Genomic DNA, 20,265 nt, shown 5'->3' with positions numbered 1-20,265 from the left:
AATCCTTTTATATCAGCAGCCACTAAAAATAAGGTTTGCAGGGAAGGCATTTCCTAACCCAGGAGACTGAGTTACAGGTCCTCAGACATCACTGAGGTGTCTGTCTGTCTGACTGTCCTGTGTGCTCCCAGGGGCTGTGATCTATCCCTTATTTATTATCAGGATCCTGCCACAGGTGGGGCCAAGTTGTAAACTCAATGAACACCAGCAAATGGCCGGGAGCAAGAACACATGAGGGCTGATACCTACTGTCTGCCTTTCAAAGAATATTCCTTTTCTTCTTAATCTCGTGTCATCAAATTAAAACCCATCATATACAGCATGGAATTATCAATTCTATAGGGTTTTATATTTTCCTAAATCCAAGTGAAACAAGGTGTTATTAAAAATGGTGCTTGAACAGCATTGGGGGAGGGGGTTACTGCAGTAACCACTGGTCTCAACCTTAGATAACTGTCAGTAACAGGAGAGGGACTGGGAACTCCTTATCAGTACTTAAACTGACTCGATTTCTTGGAATATGTACTAAATGGCAACAGTCACCTGCTCAGTGCTCTTATAGAAATAGTCCCAAAAGTATCTCCAAGGGCCCTGGAGATGTCTGTGCTAGCTCAGAGTGCAGGCTTCCTGTCAGGGCAGGACTCTGCCTTCCCATGGCTCCTTCCCAGTCACTGAAGTTCTGCCTGGCATGGGGCGATGGCTCAATCGACTGATAAAATGTGAACTGGATATGTTTAGCAAATGCCACTCCTGCTTTTAATCCTTCTTAGGTTGAGGTACAATATACTAATTTTAAAAGCTTTCCAACATAAGCTCACAGAATTAGACAATTTTCTGAAGCAGGCCGCTGTTAAAAAGTCAACTATACGGAACGCTTGAAGTCAGTTTTGTGGTTAGAAAATAATCACATAGACTTATAAAGAAGGCTGTAACTGCCAGGTCAAGAAGCCAGGTGCAGAGTGGGTGGGAACCAGCACTGTGAGTGTCTTATTGCCCACATGATGCCGCTGTGCAGTCCTCCACAGGAACCACCGGGGGCAAACATGGGAAATGAGAAGTCTCAGATTTGCCACAGCAGCTATTTTCTGTTAGGACCTCAGCCAAGATTCAGGCCACTGGCACGGCACTAGGACAGTACCAAGAGCAGGTGTCAGTGGTGACGAGTGTCAGACATGGATGCTGAGGCCTGCCAGTGTGGCCTGAAAGGGCAACTGGCCCTAGAACTGGCAGGAGAGAGAGCCCTGGGGTGTCCTCTGGGTCACTAGCCCTTAGCCCAGACTTGGGCCTGCAAGCATTTTGGAGCTACATCCATGCTGGCCTTATAAAAGGCACTTTTGTGTGGTGAGACCCCAACTGTGTGTCACCAAGGCCAGGACTTTGGGTTTTCAGATGAGGAGAACCAACTGGTAACCAACACGACTCAAAATAATTTCACCTTTTCCACAAGGTGACTTTACAGACAGAGGCAACACAAACATGAGGCACTTGTGATATTTCCACCACTTTGTGATGCCCTCATAATGTTCCTATTGATGCTATCTATCCTGTGAGGAGGCTCAGCCAGAGGCCTGTAGCCCACCCCAACCCACAAGTCTCCTGGGCAGCCAACACCACCCCTATGCCTTGTCAGTCAAATTCCCAAATTCTGCAAGTGGCCCCCACACCCATTGTTCCGGTGCTTATAGAATCCCACACATCTTTAACATCTGGCTATCCCTGAACAGCAGATCTCTTTAGGATCAGATCACGTACATGCCTCAGACTCTCTGAGACCTGTTGGTCCCCTGGATCCTGAATTCAGTGAGTTTCTTTCCCAGTGCTGGGCTTCAGTCCTCAAGTTCCTGTTGCTGTTTCAACAACACATGAACACCTGACTGTTTTTCCCCAGGAGGCTCATGGGAAGCTATATGTAGAGTTAGTCATCATTCAAGATCAAGGAACCTTGTCTGACAGGAACATGAATGTGACATATTCATGGACTTATTCATGGATCACTGAGGCTTGTCCTGACTCTTCTCCACCAAGCCTGGTTCAGGGTCCTCTCTCTGGCCCTCTCACACCCAGTGCACAGCAGTAAAGCTGGGATGAATAGCTGATTCCTCACAGCTAAGCTCTCAGTGTCCACCTTCTTTCTCAAAGCTATGAACCCAGCACACAGCACAATTCCTAGCACCTTCCAGGAGCTCAGCAATGGGAAAGGAGCAGAGACTACTCACCTTCTTCTCTTGGGATTCAGAAAGCTCTCCAGTGTCTTCACTGTCCTCTTTCTGTGCCTCATTTTCTCCACTTTCTTCAGCCTTCTCTGTTCCCTGTTTAGAAAAGAAACTTAAGGCATCGCTGACCTTCAGTAAGCTCCCAAGTAAAAAGGTAGGCCATGCCTGCTGTGGCTTCCCATTTCCACCATGGCACATAAGTGACACCAGCAAAGACCTTCTCTGCACAAGGTCATTTAGATGCTGACACAATTTCCCCAACCATCCCCCCCCAAAAACTGCTAACAGACTGACTGCATGCATGCTGCAGCCATAAAGTGCTAAGTGCAGGGCATTGAGTTTAAGGCCAGTAAAGGTGACAGGTGCATAGACCGATGGATATAAATGAATAATGTAGACAGATTAACAAGTAAGGGGTGGGGAATGGATGAATGATAGATGGATGGATGGGTGGATGGATGGATGGATGGATGGATAAATGAATAGATGAGGCATGGGGTGGAGGGTGGATGGATGGGTAGATAAGTGGATGGTTAGGTGGATGGATGGATGGATGGATGGATGGATGGATGGATAGGTGGATGGATGGGTAGGTGAGTGGGTGGATGGAGAATGGATGGATGGATGGATGGATGTGTGGGTGGGTGGGTGGATGGATGGATGGATGGATGAGGCATGGGGTGGAGGGTGGATGGATGGGTAGATAAGTGGATGGTTAGGTGGATGGATGGATGGATGGATGGATGGATGGATGGATAGGTGGATGGATGGGTAGGTGAGTGGGTGGATGGAGAATGGATGGATGGATGGATGGATGTGTGGGTGGGTGGGTGGATGGATGGATGGATGGATGGATGGATAAATAGGTGGGTAGATGAGTGGGTGGGTGAGTGGGTAAGTGGGTGGATGGAGGATGGATAGATGGATAGGTGGGTGGGTGGATGATAGATAGATGGATAGGTGGGTGGGTGGATGATAGATAAAAGACAGATGATAGATAATGATGATGTTAGGTGGATGCTACATAGACACAGAATAGATAATAGATTATATAGATGAGAGAGAACTCATAGATGACTGATAGATGACAGGTAGACTGATCAACTGATTGGTAGATTAGATAGATAGATAGATAGATAGATAGATAGATAGATAGATAGATAGAAGATAGATGATGGAGATAGGTTGATAGATGAAAGAAAGTAGACAGACAGACATTTATATGTAGGTAGACAAAATAAATAAGAAATTTCAGGACCATCAGCCATTCTGAGGACACTGGCAACACCAGCCCTTACCTCTGCAGCACCCTCTGCCTCTCCTGCTACATCTCCATTGGGAAGGGAGGCTGCTTCCTCAGACTTTGTCACCTACAGCAAACAGGAATACTTGAAAACTCTCTTGAGGACATAACTCTCTTCTATGTCTTTTAACTAATTGAATTATTCTCATCTTCAGCCTTCATTTTATTCAACGTAACAGTGGGGTGCACCTAGAGATTTCCTTCCTCATCATGTCCACCTTTCCGGGACTCTTCATAATGTCTGACTCTCAGACACTCCCCACTGGCTGCACAGATGTGCAACTGGTCCACCAGAATCAATGCCCTTCCTTCCCAGGTCTTTCCCTCTTTCTCGTGTTCCCTCTGCACACAGCAGATCTGTGGTGCCTGGTGTCTGGCCTTTCCCACATCCTACTGCTCTGTCTTTCATTTCTTGTTACAGTGCTTCTCTCTATGACTTGAACTACAATGTAACGTTCAGTGCGGTTCCTTGTCTTTATTGCTTATCTAATTTCAAACTGGAGAATTCCAGAACATCCTTAGAAGCTCAAATTCCTCTCTTCCATAGTCCTCTTAACATGCTCATCTAAGTCTTCTGATCCGACCTCTCATTTGCCTTTCACTCAAAGCACCTGAACTTGGTAGGGTGGTCCCTTCCTTAGGTGACTGGCGTTTATTTAAATATTTTGACATTTGTTAAAAGCTGATCAGCACTACAGAAATTATATCAAAACATATCATCATAAGTTACTTTGGGCTGTAAATCACTAAATTACATTATCTCAGAGGGATGACCCCTGGTACTGGGGCAGCTTCAGTTAGAGAATAGTGAGTTTGAAGTCAGCCTAATCTACACAGTGGGAACTTGTATCAAAACCAAACCAAACCTTGAGATGTCATTTGTGTCTTATTCATTAAACAGATTATTTTCCTAAGAGCAAATCCATGACAAAGGTCTTGATGTTGATGCTGCTGTTGAGTCTGTTATGATATCATGAGGTGACTAGCTGAGAACAGTAAACACAGATCACAGCACTCCAGCAGTATATTGCAAATGTGGCCCTGTAACATTGTATCTATCAATGTGTAACATTGTAATGATTGCCTGTCTCTGCTAACTAGGGAAGAACTTCAGCTACAGTATAATTGGATAATGTTCATTGATAGTTGCTCAAAATAAAACATAGAAGAATTTTATGAGTGAGCTGAAGAGATGGCTCAGTAGTTAAGAGCCCTCACTGCTCTTACAGAGAGTGTGGGTTCAATTTACAGCACCTATATGGTGGTTCACAGCCATCTGTAACTCTAGTCCCCATGGATTTGATGCCCTCTTCTGGTCTTCAAGGGCACCAGATGCATTCATAGTGCACAGATGTGTATGCAAGGAAAACACTCATACACATTGTGATGGTTTGTATATCCTTGGACCAGGGAGTAGCACCATCTGAAGGTGTGGCCTTGTTGGAATAGGTGTGACCTGGTTGGAATGGGTGTGTCACTGTGGGTGTGGGTATAAGATCCTCACCCTAGTTGCCTGGAAGTCAGTCTTCCACTAGCAGCCTTTGGATGAAGACATAGAACTCTCAGCTCCTCCTGCACCATGCCTGCCTGGATACTGCCATGCTCCCACCTTGATGATAATGGACTGAACCTCTGAACCTGTAAGCCAGCCCCAATTAAATGTTGTTTTTTTATAAGACTTGCCTTGGTCATAGTGTCTGTTCACAGCAGTAAAACCCTAACTAATACAGAAGTTGGTACCAGGAGTGGGGTATTGCTGTGATAGGCCTGACCATGCTTTTATTTGAAAGAATGTGGATTTTGGGATTTTGGATTTGGAAAGCAGTGGAATGCTTTAAATGGGGCTTAATGAGTCATCCTAGTAGGAATATGGAAGATTTTGTTGCTGGGAGTAATTTGAACTGTGTTGACCTGGCCCAAGAGATTTCAAAGGAGAAGAATTTCAGAATGTGGCATAAAGACTTGTTTTGTGATATTTTGGTGAAGAATGTGGCTACTTTTTGCCCTTGTCTGAAAAGTTTGCCTGAGGCTAAGGTGAAGAGACTCAAATTAAACGAATTGACAAAGGAAGTTTCAAAAAAGCCCAGCAGAGACTTTGTTCTCTGGTTAAGTCTTATGAAGAAAAGTTTGAACAAGCATAGCAAGCTTAGAAAGGAAAAATATAAAATATATGGTTTGAGTATTAAAGGAGTACCAGGAAGTGAAATGGAGCAAAATCTTGTGTTCTAGGAGATAAAGATTAAGGGAGTGGGACCTTGGGGCAAGATCTTACCCAGCTAAATTAGATCCAGGCATGGTGGTACACACCTTTAATCCCATGAGACAAGCATGCTGATCTCTACATTCAAGGTCAATCTACAGAGCAAGAACCAGGATAGCCAAGCTTAGGCAGTGAAGGATTTAGAAAACATAAAGCTAGTGATAATGTAATAATACAAGGGGATCATGTTCTAATTCCTGTAAGCAGCAGAACTCGGCAGCTTCCGCCATTGTGCCTCTGGCTCTAGAGTTAAGAATGGAAGGAACTACTGGGAAAATTGATGCTGGTTAACTGGAGCTAAGGAATTAGCGGTGATTAAGAAGAGACCAGCATCGTTGAGGTGAAATCTTCTGGAAATTGTTTTCTGGGAGCACAAAGAAGCTGTGTTCCAGAGATAGATAAGGTTGTAGCTCATGCTGCGGCTGGACTTGGTAATGTGTAAGAGTCACTCAGGTGGTACTGCTTGTGAAGGAATGAAGGGATCATGGAGAGAAGCTGAGGCTTAGCACTGTGAGAGGCCAGGGAAGCCCATTGGAGAAGGTGAAGCCTCAGCTGTAGTTGATGGCCCAGGATTGAAGGGGTCATGCAAAGGATTTGAGGCTTGGCACCCTGAAGAGAGCCTATGAGAGGCTATTGGTGAAGCCTAGTTGGAGTGGAACACCCCAGTGTATTGGAGATGTCAGTACCATGGGATGATCACCAAGAACAGCAGCCGTAATGGAGTGGATCAACCTGAGCATAGAGTGCTACAGAGGACAGAGATGGAGAAGTGATGCCAGCCCTTAGGAGGAGTCCAAAAGATCAAGTGGAATCCCAGACACTGAAAGAAGAAGCTGTAACATTGAACTTGCCTTGGAGACTCAAAGATGTTAAAGATGCCAGAGCCATGGGACACATGCTGAGGAAAGCTGCTAACAGGGAGTGGAACCAGTCCAGGAGGAAGCAGTTTGTTGCAGTCAAAAAAGATGAAAAAGGAGTGGAGATCTGAAGACCACTTTGACATCAGCCATGGAGATGCAGAGTTTGGAGTTTGCCCAGCTGGTTTGCGGCCTTGCTTTGGGGATTACAGTTAATTAAGTTGAATGAATCTCAGAAGAGACCTTGAACTTTGGACTTTTAACATTGTTGCAACTGCTATAGACTATGAGGACTTTGAAAGTTGCACTAAATGCATTTTGCATTATGCTATGTTTAAGTATGGTCCCCATAGACTCATGTTTTTGAACAAGTCTATGGGGACCAGGGAGTGGAATGTGATGGTTTGTATATCCTTGGACCAGGGAGTAGCACCATCTGAAGGTGTGGCCTTGTTGGAATAGGTGTGACCTGGTTGGAATGGGTGTGTCACTGTGGGTGTGGGTATAAGATCCTCACCCTAGTTCTGGTTGTCATATTTGTGTAGCCAGTGCTTTTCCCAGCAAACTACCTTCACAGCCCCTTCCACTATCTCCTCTATGTAATGTATAAACTAAAGTGATACCATTGAGCGGGTCTTATGCCAAATTAAAATCCTAAATTGCACATAATAGTCTTCAGCACTAGTGTTTGGGATATACTGCAGTTAAGTTTAACAAAGCAAATGTCATTTCATTAAAAAGAAAGTGGATTTATTTGGGTTTGGGGTTTGGGTTTGGCTTGGTTTGGGGGAGTTTTTTGTCCTCCTATACAAGTATTAACTGATCTCAAAATCTCTATATCGTACCATTTGAAGAAAGCATTAGTGCAGGGTGCAAAGTGGCTTGCACACTGAGACACCTCCAGTGCCTACGAAGGCTGGCACAGGGACGAGCACACGGGTGCACTCTGCAAACCTGTCTGTGAGGTGCAGGTTTGAGTTTCTTGTCCTAAATTAACAACTAATTTAGAGGGCTGGAAAGATGGCTCAGTGGTTAAGAGCACGGGCTGCTCTTCCAGAGGTCCTGAGTTCAATTCCCAGCAACTACATGGTAGGTAGATCACAGCCACCTGTAATGGAATCTAATGCCATCTTCTGGAGTGTACTCACATACATAAAATAAATAAATGTTTTTTAAAAAGAATTAATTTAGACTTAGTCATACAAATCTCTTTTAGAATCAATCTGAGCACAAATTAGAGACTCATGCGTGTTGTGTGTGTGTCAGTGGGTGTTTTGCCTGCATGTATGTCTGTGCACCATGTGCATGCCTGCTGCCCACAGAGGCCAGACTAGGGACTTGGATCTCCTAGAATTGGAGTTAGAGATGGCTGTGAGCTGCCATGTGGATGCTGGTACTTGAACCTGGGTTCTCTGTGAGAGCAAACAGTGTTCTTAACCACTGAGCCATCTTTCCAGCCCCAAGAAAATTAATTTTTTTTAAAAATGAGTAAATTTCACAGTGTATTCTCATGTCAGTAGAGTGTGGTATATGAGAGACTCTGATTCTGTGAGGAGAATGAAGCAGATGTTCACGTGAAACTCTATATCACAACTAAGCTTTGTCAGCATCTGCATGGATTATACATAATCAAAGAGGAGTCAACACTAAGGGGACACTGATGAAACCCACATGGTGCTTGATTCTAGATCTTTCTTTCTACTTCTTACCAGAACAAAAAGCAAACTCATAGTAAGTAGAAATTACTAAGTTGAGAGCAGATGTCATTTGCCAAGCAAACTTTTGGGAGCTAGATGTGAAGTCATTATGGTGACATAACCGAGGAGTCGCACAAGTGGTTCCTATGCCCCTCACAAACAGAATTAGGTAACCCATCACAAAGATGCGACACTTTCTCCCTGTTTTATTCATCTTTTTCAATGCTGGAAACTGAACCCAAGGCCTCCTTCTAAGCAATTGCACTGATCTGTGTGTCCCCTCCCCAGCTTAACCCCAACATTCACATTTATTAAATATTATAAAATTTACTAGAACAAGAATGAAAGCAAAACTGGGAAATTGTCTGGTGAAACATTTGTATTATCTCTATGCACATAGTTCCTCAATGAAGATTATATTAAAAATCATGTCAGTGCTGAGGCAACATACACACACACACTCATGCATAGATACACACACAAATGCACACAAACATTACACAAGCACAGAATCACACACATTCATGAACACACGTGCACACATGCACAGGTATACACACACAAACATTACATACACACACACTCACACATGCACCCATGCACACACATGCATACATGCATACCTGCACCCAATGCATACATGCACACCCACACACTCATGCACACACACACACACACACACATACATTAAAATGGTATAGAGATAAGAGAGTACCCGTAGAAGGATGACAGGTAAATTCATGAAGCATTCTGTAAGTCAAACAATAAAAGTCATGTTGTCCTAGAATACCACTGATGAGCATTGCTGTTTGCCAGTTCTATCTTTTGTTATTATAGCCTGTACTAGACCACCCAGGGTGCAAGCTTACCTTTGACCCAGGAGGGGGAGCCAGACCAAGGAATGAATAAATAATATTTTCTTCTTTTGCAGAGAAGAAGGAGTCAAAGTCCTTGAAGCAAAGAAAGAGAATATTTAAATCCATTATACACTTGGGAGCTAGAATAAGCCACAAGCCCAGTTCCTTTCCATCCATCATTAAGAACAAAACATCCTCTCAGTTTGCTTTGTCAACTGATAGCTAAACCATACAGCTATAAAGTAAAGACATTAGTTTTATGCTTGTCTTATACGTTGTTGTTGTACCTGCATAGCATAAGAACACACACATACATGTGGGAGACAGAGGAAAGGCTTCGGAGGGAGGATGTGATCAGGGGCAGGTCCACAGAGCCTGGAGGGGTAGGAGTGTGACCAGGAGCAGGTACACAGAGCCTGGAGGGAGGGCTGTGATCTGGGCCAGGTGCACAGAGGAAGGTATGTAATCAGGGACAGGTGTATAGAGCCTGGAATGACAAGATGCAGAGAAGCCTTTTCCTTGCCCTACTGGGTTTGTATTCTGTCCTCTTCCACTTCCCTGAGTACCAGGGACACTCACATCTATATTATAAAGATGCTAATGGTCCAGTCTTCTTTGGTTGTTCCCAAGCCCAGGCTGCCTTAGTCCTCAGGTAGTCACCACAGCCCGGTTCAACTCATCATCGATAGACAAGTCTGCTATTTCCAACAATGATTCCCTCTTGGGTAGGTAAGCTGGCCTTGACTATACCTGGCTTCCCACCCAGTGTTGCCTTTCTCTGATAGTTGTCTGCCATGGATCTCTGCATATTCCTCCTCTGCTCTGCACAGCAGATGCTCAGGACTCCCAAGCACCTGATGACCCCCACCGCCTGGTGTAGAGACATCTACTGTTTGCCCCCACTGTCCCATGCCTGATGCTGTCATTGGGCCCAGGGTGTGACTCACAGAGATCATGAACCATTAAGAACACTTGAATGGCTGCTATTTTTAGTCTGTATTCTACTCATGGGGAAGCATATAGCGATGGTATCTTAGAGTTTCTATTGCTGTGATAAAACACCATGACCAAAAGCTAGTTGGGGAGGAAAGGGTTTATTTTGGCCTACACTTTCAGTCTGTTAGAGGAAAGTCAGGGCAGGAACTCGAGCGTAGCAGAAAACTGGAGTCAGGGGCAGATGCAGAAGCCACGGAGGAATGCTGCTTACTGGCTTGTTCTCAATGGCTTGCTCAGCTTTCTAAAGCACCAAGGCCACCTTCCTGGGCGTGGCCCTACCTACAGTGACCTGGGCCCACTCACATCTGTCATCAATCAAGAGAATGCATCACAGACTTGCCCACAGACCATTCTGGTGGGAGCCTTTTCTTAATTGAGGTTCCCTCTTCCTGCATGACTCTAACCTGAGTCCGGTTGACATAAAAGTAGCCAGCACAGACTCTTTAGTTCATGCCATTTGATTTTTACTTCACGAGTGTTTTGACTATATGTATATCTGTACATACATGTGCATTCCTACTGCCTGCAGAGGCCAGAAGAGGGTGTCAGATCCCCTGGAGCTGGATTTGCGGCCCGTCATGAACTACCATGTAGGTGCTGGGAACCAAATCCAGGTGCAAGAACAGCAACTGCTGAGCCATCTCTCCAGCCACCCTAAAGTCTTTAAAGGTTTCAAAAAGCAGTGTTGACAAATGATCTCTTAAAATATAATAATAGAAAAGGTTATGTAGTGAGCTCGATGTCACTCTCTGGCGCCGGGCTCATCCCTATTTAGAGACAACAAGAAGCCATAGAATACATTTCAAACAGGAAGTTGCCAACACTGGTTGCCTCCCAGCAGGACTAGTTGCTTAGTGTTTGAGGCCAGAGTAAAGTAGACTCGCCAGGCCCTTGGTTTAAACATAGCTGGAAACTAAGAGCATCAGAGAATTAGACCAAGTAGAGAGCCCTTCTGAGCCAGAGGCCCTGTGAGAGCCTGGAAAGCTAGCTCAGGGGACTGTAACTAAAGCTATAAGGAGGAATTGAGGTGAGACGGATTCATATTGAAAACCCTTTGAGATTATTTAATCTCTCAATGTGTGCGAGTATGAATTTTTTTAATTTTTCTAATATTAAAAGAAACTGGGGTGCCAAAGCAGTGTCTCAACAGTTAAGAGTGTTTACTGCTCTCGCAGAGGACTTGCACTCAGCTCCCAGCACCCACATCGGGTGGTCCACACCCACCTGCAATTCTAGCTCCAAGAGATCTGATGCCTTCTTTTAGCCTCTGTGGGAACTTCACACAAGCACAAATGCACAGGTACACACACACATGAACATATACACATACTTTAACAAAACATTCCTTCATGTGTTTGCCTCAGCAAAACGCCATCCAACCGACTTTCCAAAGAACCCTTAAGTTTCCATTTCAGAGTTCCTTCCCCAGAGCCCAGGTATAAAAAAAAAAAAATCTAGGAACAGCAGTGCACACCTATGACCTCAGCACCAAAGAGGCAGAGACAGGTGGATCCCTGGCACCTACCAGCTAGCCAGCTTATCCTGGGCAAGTTCCATGCCAATAAGAGACCCCATCTAAAGAAAGCAAGGCGGAAGGTACTTGAGGAACAAAACTCAAGTTTGTCCTCTGACTTCCATGTGAGGAGACCCAACCACACCCACTCAATAACACACCACACACACACTCACACACACCCTACACATACATATACATCATGCATACATACATATTTACCATGCACACACACACACATGCACACACTACACACACACTACACACACACATATGTAACAGGCTCACACAACACACACACACCATGCACACACATACACCACACACACAAACACACACCATGCACACACACATACATACCACACACACACACATCACACATCATACACCATGCACATGCACAAACCACATACAATGCACACATACCACTCACACAAACACACACCACATACCATGCATACACATACACACCACACACTATGCACACACATACACACCACACACACATACACACACACACACACCACATTATTTTATTTTATAAAGAGTCTATTGCAGAAAAATTCCTTGTCACCATAGCTCCCTCCTGCATTACCCTGCACAGGACAGGTCGTGGGAGGGTAGAGAAGAATAGGTTCTCGGGTCTATTATTATTTTGATTACATTTATTTACTGTGGGGGTGTACACGTGCCACAGTGCATGTGTGGAGGTCAACAGACAACTTTTGGGAGCAATAGGATCCAAGGATAGCACTCAGGTTGCCGGGCATGGCAGTGAGTACCTTACATTAGCCACCTCAGTGGATGGAGAAGGACTTTCTTTGCAGAGGAAATCCTTTCTACGCTCCGGAAAGCCCCAAGTACAATTCAGGGGAGTGGGGGTGACTTGAAATAGACCATACGCCCCCACAACAGGAACTGAGGACACTGAAGCCGAAAGCACTCCCTCGCCCACGGGACTGTTAGCTAAACCTCTAAAGAAGCTAATCTGGCCTTGTGGATTGGTGCAGTCAGTTCCAGTGCTTCACACACAAGCCCATGTCCACTTGGAACCTCAGAAAGTGACCTTATTTGGAAGTAAGATATTTGCAGCTGTACCTGATGGAAGAGCATACTAAAATTAGAGTGAGTCTTTTTCAATGACTGTTATCCTTACAGGAAGGCCCTGCGGAGACACTGGTATACACAGGGAGAGCCCCGGAGGCCACATCTGGTTGATACTTCTACAAGCCAAGGGCTATCCTGAGCAACCAAGAGAAGGGAATAGGCTCTCCTTAAGAGCTTCCAAAAACTTTCAAGCATTCACCAGCACCATTATGGCCTCTGGAACTGTGACAGAATAAATATCTGTTAATTTAAACCACAAAGTCTGTGGCAGTTTGCTAGAGAAGCTCAAAGCAAGTAAGCTAAGCCCCTAACAAGCAATAATTCATACTTCCAGTCAGAGGCTCAAAAGCTTTTGTGTTAAAGAGCAGACAGTGAGTCTGGAGACAATGACGTCCCAGTAAAGTGTTTGTCTTGCAGGCATGAGGATCTGAGTTCTTAACTTTAATTGTTTTCAAATCCTATTTTTAGTGATGGTTGTTAACAGCTTTTAACCTTCCTTGTAGCCCACCACCCACCAGAGGTAGTGGGAAAGAAAGGATGGGTTGGGGGGAGGGGAGTGGACCTATTTAGAAAGCTTCTTTGTAGCAACTCCTGTCTGTGTTGTCTGGAAATCGGCAGTTCAGCTCATAGGTTAGCAGGCAGAGGCAGCTCCATCCACTGGCAAGCACCTTGCTGATACACCAGCAGTCCAGTTCTTTAGAATTGGGTTAGCAACAGTGGTGACACAACCTAGCAGAGACAGCCAGACCTCAACCTGGGCTCGCATATGCAGGAGAGACCAACAGAAACCCCAGGAAAAGTTCTCAGCTGTGTCTCTCTCAGGGAAGCAAAGATCAAGGAAAATGCCCACACAAGTGTTACACAGCTGTACTACTAGCAGGCCAAGCTGTCTCCCGCACTCTGCGGAGTCCTATTTATACCCTCCAAACATCACATGTCCTCCACGTGCCTTGCCTCAGCATGGGTCTTGCTTCAGCATGTGTTTCCAATCAGCCCCGAGGCGACAACAAACTGCAGCACACCACCAGAAGTTTTTGGTGCATTTCTCTCTATGGAGTCCCGACAAATGCAGCTCAACTATGCAATGTAAGGCAGAGCAATACATGCATGTTGTTAGCAAAGAATCTCTCATCATGTGTCCTTTCACATGCTTGCTTTAGCAGAACATCCTCTCTCCTGTGTCTGTTTCTTCAAAACGTTCCTTCACGAGTCTGCCTTAGCCTTTCACACCCATATCCACTTCAACGAATCATTCCTTCACGAGTCTGCCTTAGCCTTTCACACCCATATCCACTTCAACGAATCATTCCTTCATGTGTTTGCCTCAGCAAAATGCCATCCAACCGACTTTTCAAAGAACCCTTAAGTTTCCATTTCAGAGTTCCTTCCCCAGAGCCCATGTTTTAAAAAGAAAAAAAAAATCTAGGAACAGCAGTGCACACCTATGACCTCAGCACCAAGGAGGCAGAGACAGGTGGATCCCTGGCACCTACCAGCCAGCCAGCTTATCCTGGGCAGGTTCCATGCCAATAGGAGACCCCATCTCAAGAAAGCAAGGTAGAAAGTGCTTGAGGAGCAAAACCCAAGGTTGTCCTCTGACTTCCATATGTGGGGACCCAACCACACCCACTCAAGAACACACGCACACACACACACACTATGTAATCACACATACACACCATGCATACACACTTATACACAATCATACAGTTTCACACAAACACACCATGCACACACCATGCAGACACACCATGCACACACCATGCAGACACACCATGCACACACACTATGCACATACACATGCACCATTCACACACACATACACACCATGAACATACCACACAGACAAACACACACACCTACACACACACACATCATGCACACGCACACACTCTCACACATATACCACATACCATGCACACACATACACACCATGCACACACACAGTCACACACAACACACACACAGTCACACACAAAACACACTCTCACACACACACCACCATGCACACACACAGTCACACACACACAGTATGCTTGGCCGTGTAGCTTGTATAATCTTGGTTCTGAGCATTTGGCTAGTGTGTTCTGGTGAGGACAGAAGCTTAAGCCTGCGTCTGCTTGAAGACAGGAAGTTCAGACAAAAAGCACAGACAGCTCTTGCAACAGGAGAAAGGAACGCTGTATGTTCTGCACTGGGCCAGCTCTCAGATGCAGCTCACACCAGACAACTCCCTCTGCTTGGCAGCGCCCTCCTCCAACCCCCAGTAGGAAGAAGGACTTGTATGGTACAACCACTCCCCCTACCGAAAGTCCACTGATCTTTTAATGTTTCTTTCAGTGATGTGCTTTATTAAGCAACACCTGTAAACTCCAAGGTAAGTGGCTTCATGCTGAAATAAATGGTAAAGGGCTTAAAATCAAATTGTCAGGCCAGTGTGTAAGGTCTGCCAAGCATAACATTAGCTCCATCCCTAGAACCTGTAGGAGAAAGAGAACTGACTCCCAAAAATTCCCTCTGACCTCCACACCCATATGCCATGGCTTGCACACACCCATACATACATGCGGGGGGGGGGGGGGGGGGGGTAAATTTAAATGAGATTTAAAAAGTAAATATAAATAAAACTTCCATTATTATCAGAATTCCCAGAACACATGTATAGTAACTGTGTAAGTATGAACAAATTCATCTTGTTTCTGGCATAAGACTACACGTCTGCTAGCCAGTCTTTAAGAATTTATCAAGTATCCACTGAGTGTGCACTTCACAAGGCTAACTGGAATCAATCCCTTTCTTCCTCAAGTACAAGTAACCTCTATTCTTCCAAATAAAGGACCTAAAACACACTCGAATCCTCTGAATCATCATTCCACTGACTTCACCCTCTTCTAACTCTCAAGTGTTTATTTATAAACGACTCCAAGCAATGTCTCAAAGCTAATCTGCTTTAATTGTTTTCTGACAAACAGACTGACAAGATGCGTCCGTTGATACAGTGCCTGCCATGCAAGCACGAGGCCCTGAGTTCAGGTCACCAGCACCTGTGTAGAAGCAGAGCGCAGCGGGGTGTGTGTGTGTGTGTGTGTGTGTGTGTGTGTGTGTGTGTGTGTGTGTTAACACAGTGCTGGGAAGCAGTCAGAGACACCTCTGCCAGGCATGTCACTGAGTCAGTGAACTCCAGGTCAGAGACAGACCCTGCCAGTAGAAAGTGATTGAAGAAGATACCCAGTGTCAACCCCTGGCCTACACTCTCTCTCTCTCTCTCTCTCTCTCTCTCTCTCTCTCTCTCTCTCTCTCTCTCTCTCTCTCTCTCTCTCTCTCTCTTTCTCTCTCACACACACACACAGGCACACACACACACACACTGACTCTCTCACTCTCTCTCTCTCTCTCTCACACACACACACACACTGACTCTCTCTCTTTCTCTCTTTCTCCCTCTCTCTCTCACAGGCACACACACATGGGCACACACACACTCTCACACACACACACAAACTCTCTGTCTCTCTCTCTTACACACACACACACACTCTCTCACACACACACATACACACACACAGTCTCTCTCTCTCTCTCTCTCTCTCACACACACACACACACACACACACGGGCACACACACACGGGCACACACACATGCAAACCACACACATTAACTAATTAGTTAGTTCTGATGACTGCACAGAGAAGAATTTGCCACAACACTGAATACTCACCCCACAATACTGCTCTTCATTGAAGATCTGAGGGGGCAAAGGAATCCCATTCTGAGGTTTCTTCTCCCCGGGAACATTCTCTCTCATCCACTTTCTGTTGTCTTCATCCCCAGCTATGTCCAGCTCCTTGAAGTCTATTTTATTGGCTTCCAAAAAGCCCACCACTTCTTGCTGTTTTTTCCTAATCTGGTTAAGAGCGGAGAAAAATGACCATCGATGCACTGTGTGGTGTTATAGCCCCCTTTGAAGCATGCTTTGTTGACATGGACATGACTTTGGTCTTTTCCTTTCACTGTGTACTCTACAGCACAAATAACTGTGGACAGCATTAAAACAGAGAAAACAAAAACCACACCTTCCCATCAGAAAGGATCGGCAGAGGGGTGACAGCGTAGAAGTGGGTGCTGACACTATACTAGGTGTTGTTCTCAGCACCTGCCCCCCAAAAAGGAAACAGAAGAAATCTGTTTGCCCTTGGACTCACCAAGGGGCACTTAAAACAGTCTCTTAGCCAGACTGGAACAAGTGAGGGGCACCTGGCCTGGGAGATTGGGAGAAGAAAGAGTCCTAAAGTCAAACCCAGAGGAGGAAGGAGGGGACAATGCCTTTCCTCTCTGGTGGGTCCCCTCACCCCCTCACCCACCAATATAAGCCTTCGGAGGCCTCCTCCCCTTTATGACAGGAAGAGGGGTACAGGCACCCCCAGCAGATCTCCTCCAGACTCACATCTTCCCCGGGTCCCTTCTCTATCCTCAGAATGCCAAGGGCCCTGCTGTTTCCTAAGGAGCAGGTCTGCGGGTCTGAACTCATGTTTGTGCAGCAAGCACTGTTATCGTGCTGAGCTCTTTCCATCCCTTAAAAGACACTAGTTTGCTCTCTCTGTCTCTCTCTGTCTCTCTCTGTCTCTCTCTCTCTCTCTCTCTCTCTCTCTCTCTCTCTCTCTCCATCCCACGGAGGGGATCACTGTTTGGAGCCTTGGATATCTCAGTGGAGATAAGGAGAGCTGTTTATCCTGTGGCATTTGCCCACAAGTAAGCTCTGTCTCTGTCCTGAAGTCACCCAGGAACCGTTGGCCACTGCAGCGTGTCTGGGAATCTATAGCCACGCCTCTCCCAGCCCTTCGCTTGACACCTCTTGTCTATTGTCTGGTACAGTGAGGAGACTTTCCAACTGAGGTCACCAAACTGTAGGGTGAAGCCCGCTGGATGGGAGTTGTGGATGACATATGTGTCCTAGCTCCAAGGACGCTCTATGAGCAAGGTCTTACGGCTTCAATTCCCTCATCTGCAAGACAGACACCAGATATCCTCCTCTGGGGTGCTCATGTTCGTGGGCAAGTGAGTGAGATGATCCATGGTACCATGTTCTGTGTCACTGTGGTAACATGTCCTGTGTCACCGTGGTAACCTGCACTGCCAGGCACCCATCATCTTTCCAGTTGGGATGGTCATGCCATCAGGTGGGGTTTTGTTTTACTTGAGACAGGGTCTTACTACACAGTCCAAGTTGGCCTAGAACTAGCTATGTAGCCCAGGATGACCTCAAATCCTGCTTCAGCCTCCTGAATGCTGGAATTCCAAGTGTGTGCCATCATGCCTGGTTTGCCAGATACCTGGTCTGATCCGTATTTTAAAGTAACAACAGTGAGTTTCCATTGAATTGGTGGATCTTCCAAGAATGACACCCAGACAAAACAGATTTTTTTAGGGATAGAGAGAAAGACCAAACTAGAAAATTTGTAAGAGTGGAGAGAGCTCAACACATAAAGTGCTTGCTGCACAGACATGAATTCAGATCCAAAAAAAAAGCTATATAAAAATCTGGGTGTTGCCACATGCACACCTGTAATCACAATCTGGTCACTACATATGCACACCTGTAACCACAGGTTCACACATGCATACCTGTAGCCACAATCTGGTCACCACATACATGCCTGTAACCACAATCTGGTAACCACAGGCACACCTGTAACCACAATCTGTGGGGAGCAGAGATAGGAGGATTGTGGGACCTACAGGCTACTAGCCTAGTTCCAGGCTCAGTAAGAGATTGTCTCAAGTGAACAAGGTGGATAATGATAAACTGGAGCACTGAACACCCTCCTCTGGTCTCTGCATGTGTGTGCAGGCACATGCACACATGCCCACTAACATATACACTCACACAGAGTCCCACTTTTCCCATCACATTTATTTCATCAATCCAGTGGGAGAGCAGACTGAGAAACCTGGAAGGCCCTGTGAGTCTTTGCCGTAAGAGTGGCTACTGCAAGGGATTGAACACCTTGAAAACAGTAAAGATTCTCCTCTCCCCTCTTTGTCCTGCTACCCCACTGCAGAGGAAGCCTTCTAGAGAAGCGGGCCCTAGAGAAGACATCTGCCCTCTCCTGCTTTCCACAGCCTCTTAGGCCAAAGCCCTCCTCAACATAGTGTGGCCCAGATCTTTAAATGCAATCGTTAAAATGGGGCCAATTCATACATTCAGGTCATGATGAGATTATGGGCTTGTTTTTGTTGGCCCAGAACTCATTTTCTAAACCTGTCTGATCTTTGTGGACCCCCAAAGCAGACCACCAACACATGTGTAGCAGAGACTCAAGCAGCCACTGTGTGGTTTTTCCTGTCAAGAAGCTGTTGGGTGGAATTCCTCATTCCTGAACACTCAACCGTAAGATGTGGGGTACTGAGTTCTCATTCTTTTTTTTGAGGGGGTTTGGTTTTTTGAGACAGGGTTTCTCCATGTAGTCCTGGCTGTCCTGGAACTTGCTCTGTAGGCCAGGCTGGCCTCAAACTCACAGAGATCCACCTGCCTCTGCCTCTGCCTCTGCCTCTGCCTCTGCCTCTGCCTCTGCCTCTGCCTCTGCCTCTGCCTCTGCCTCTGCCTCTGCCTCTGCCTCTGCCTCTGCCTCTGCCTCTGCCTCTGCCTCTGCCTCTGCCTCTGCCTCTGCCTCTGCCTCTGCCTCTGCCTCTGCCTCTGCCTCCTGGATGTGCCACCACCACCTTGCATGACCTCATCTTTATGGAAGAAACTCTTCCACTTAGAAGGTTTTAGACAGTCCTTTCAATATGTAATGACCATTGCCTTGGTTCTACTAAAAAATAGTTGCTAATCGCCACAGTAAAAATGCTCATTAATACATATCATCAATAATTAATTCATGGTGGCTAGTAGAGATTAAAATGGCAACTAACATTAACAAACAGCTGCCAGTGACTATAATTAATAATCACAGAACTTTCCAGTGCCTGGACAGGCCCTGGCACTGTGATGGGCACCCGAGTGTGGTATCTCAGAAGTCCTCATGACCAAGCTATGAGGTGAACACTATTCTTATCCTCATTTTACAGACAAGGAAATTGAGGTTTAGAAAGGACAAACACCTCCAAGGTCACACAGTTACAAATGGCACTGAAATATTCATCTAGAGGGTCAAATTCCAAGGTCCAGAGTGAAGGGAGACACCCCCACCCAACCCCCACCAGAGTCTCCAAGGCTAAAACAAACTCCCAGACTTCAAGAATGCAGGACAATAAACAATAAACAAACCAAAGAAATCTGTGGGTTTATTTCCATTGTCTGAAGAATACAAACAGCCATATAGAACAGATAAAAGACTTAGCCTGGAGAGGTGGCTCAGGAGTACTGGCTGCTCTTGCAGAGGGCCTGGTTTTAATTCCCAGCACCCACATAGTGGTGGCTCACAACCATCTGTTACTCCAGTCCCAGGGGATCTGACACC

General features: G+C 45.8%; 1 protein-coding gene across 1 annotated transcript in view; it reads right to left on the bottom strand.

Annotated features, from left to right (window-relative positions):
* Nucleotides 1-20,265, bottom strand: part of Sh3bgr (SH3 domain binding glutamate rich protein) — a 28,375-nt gene that overhangs the window by 6,312 nt on the left and 1,798 nt on the right. Inside the window, exons 2-5 of the mRNA XM_021184705.2 lie at nucleotides 16,524-16,709; nucleotides 9,200-9,280; nucleotides 3,512-3,583; nucleotides 2,217-2,309 (exon numbers count right to left, since the gene is read on the bottom strand). Coding sequence (XP_021040364.2) covers nucleotides 2,217-2,309; nucleotides 3,512-3,583; nucleotides 9,200-9,280; nucleotides 16,524-16,709 — 432 coding nt within the window. The remainder of the gene's footprint in view (nucleotides 1-2,216; nucleotides 2,310-3,511; nucleotides 3,584-9,199; nucleotides 9,281-16,523; nucleotides 16,710-20,265) is intronic.

Source organism: Mus caroli, unplaced genomic scaffold (genome assembly GCF_978045245.1).
Source record: "Mus caroli unplaced genomic scaffold, Mus_caroli_1 scaffold_17, whole genome shotgun sequence".
In the NCBI taxonomy this organism is placed as follows: domain Eukaryota; kingdom Metazoa; phylum Chordata; class Mammalia; order Rodentia; family Muridae; genus Mus; species Mus caroli.
The sequence above is the reverse complement of the archived record's forward strand: the minus strand, read 5'-3'. Positions and strand labels throughout refer to the sequence as shown.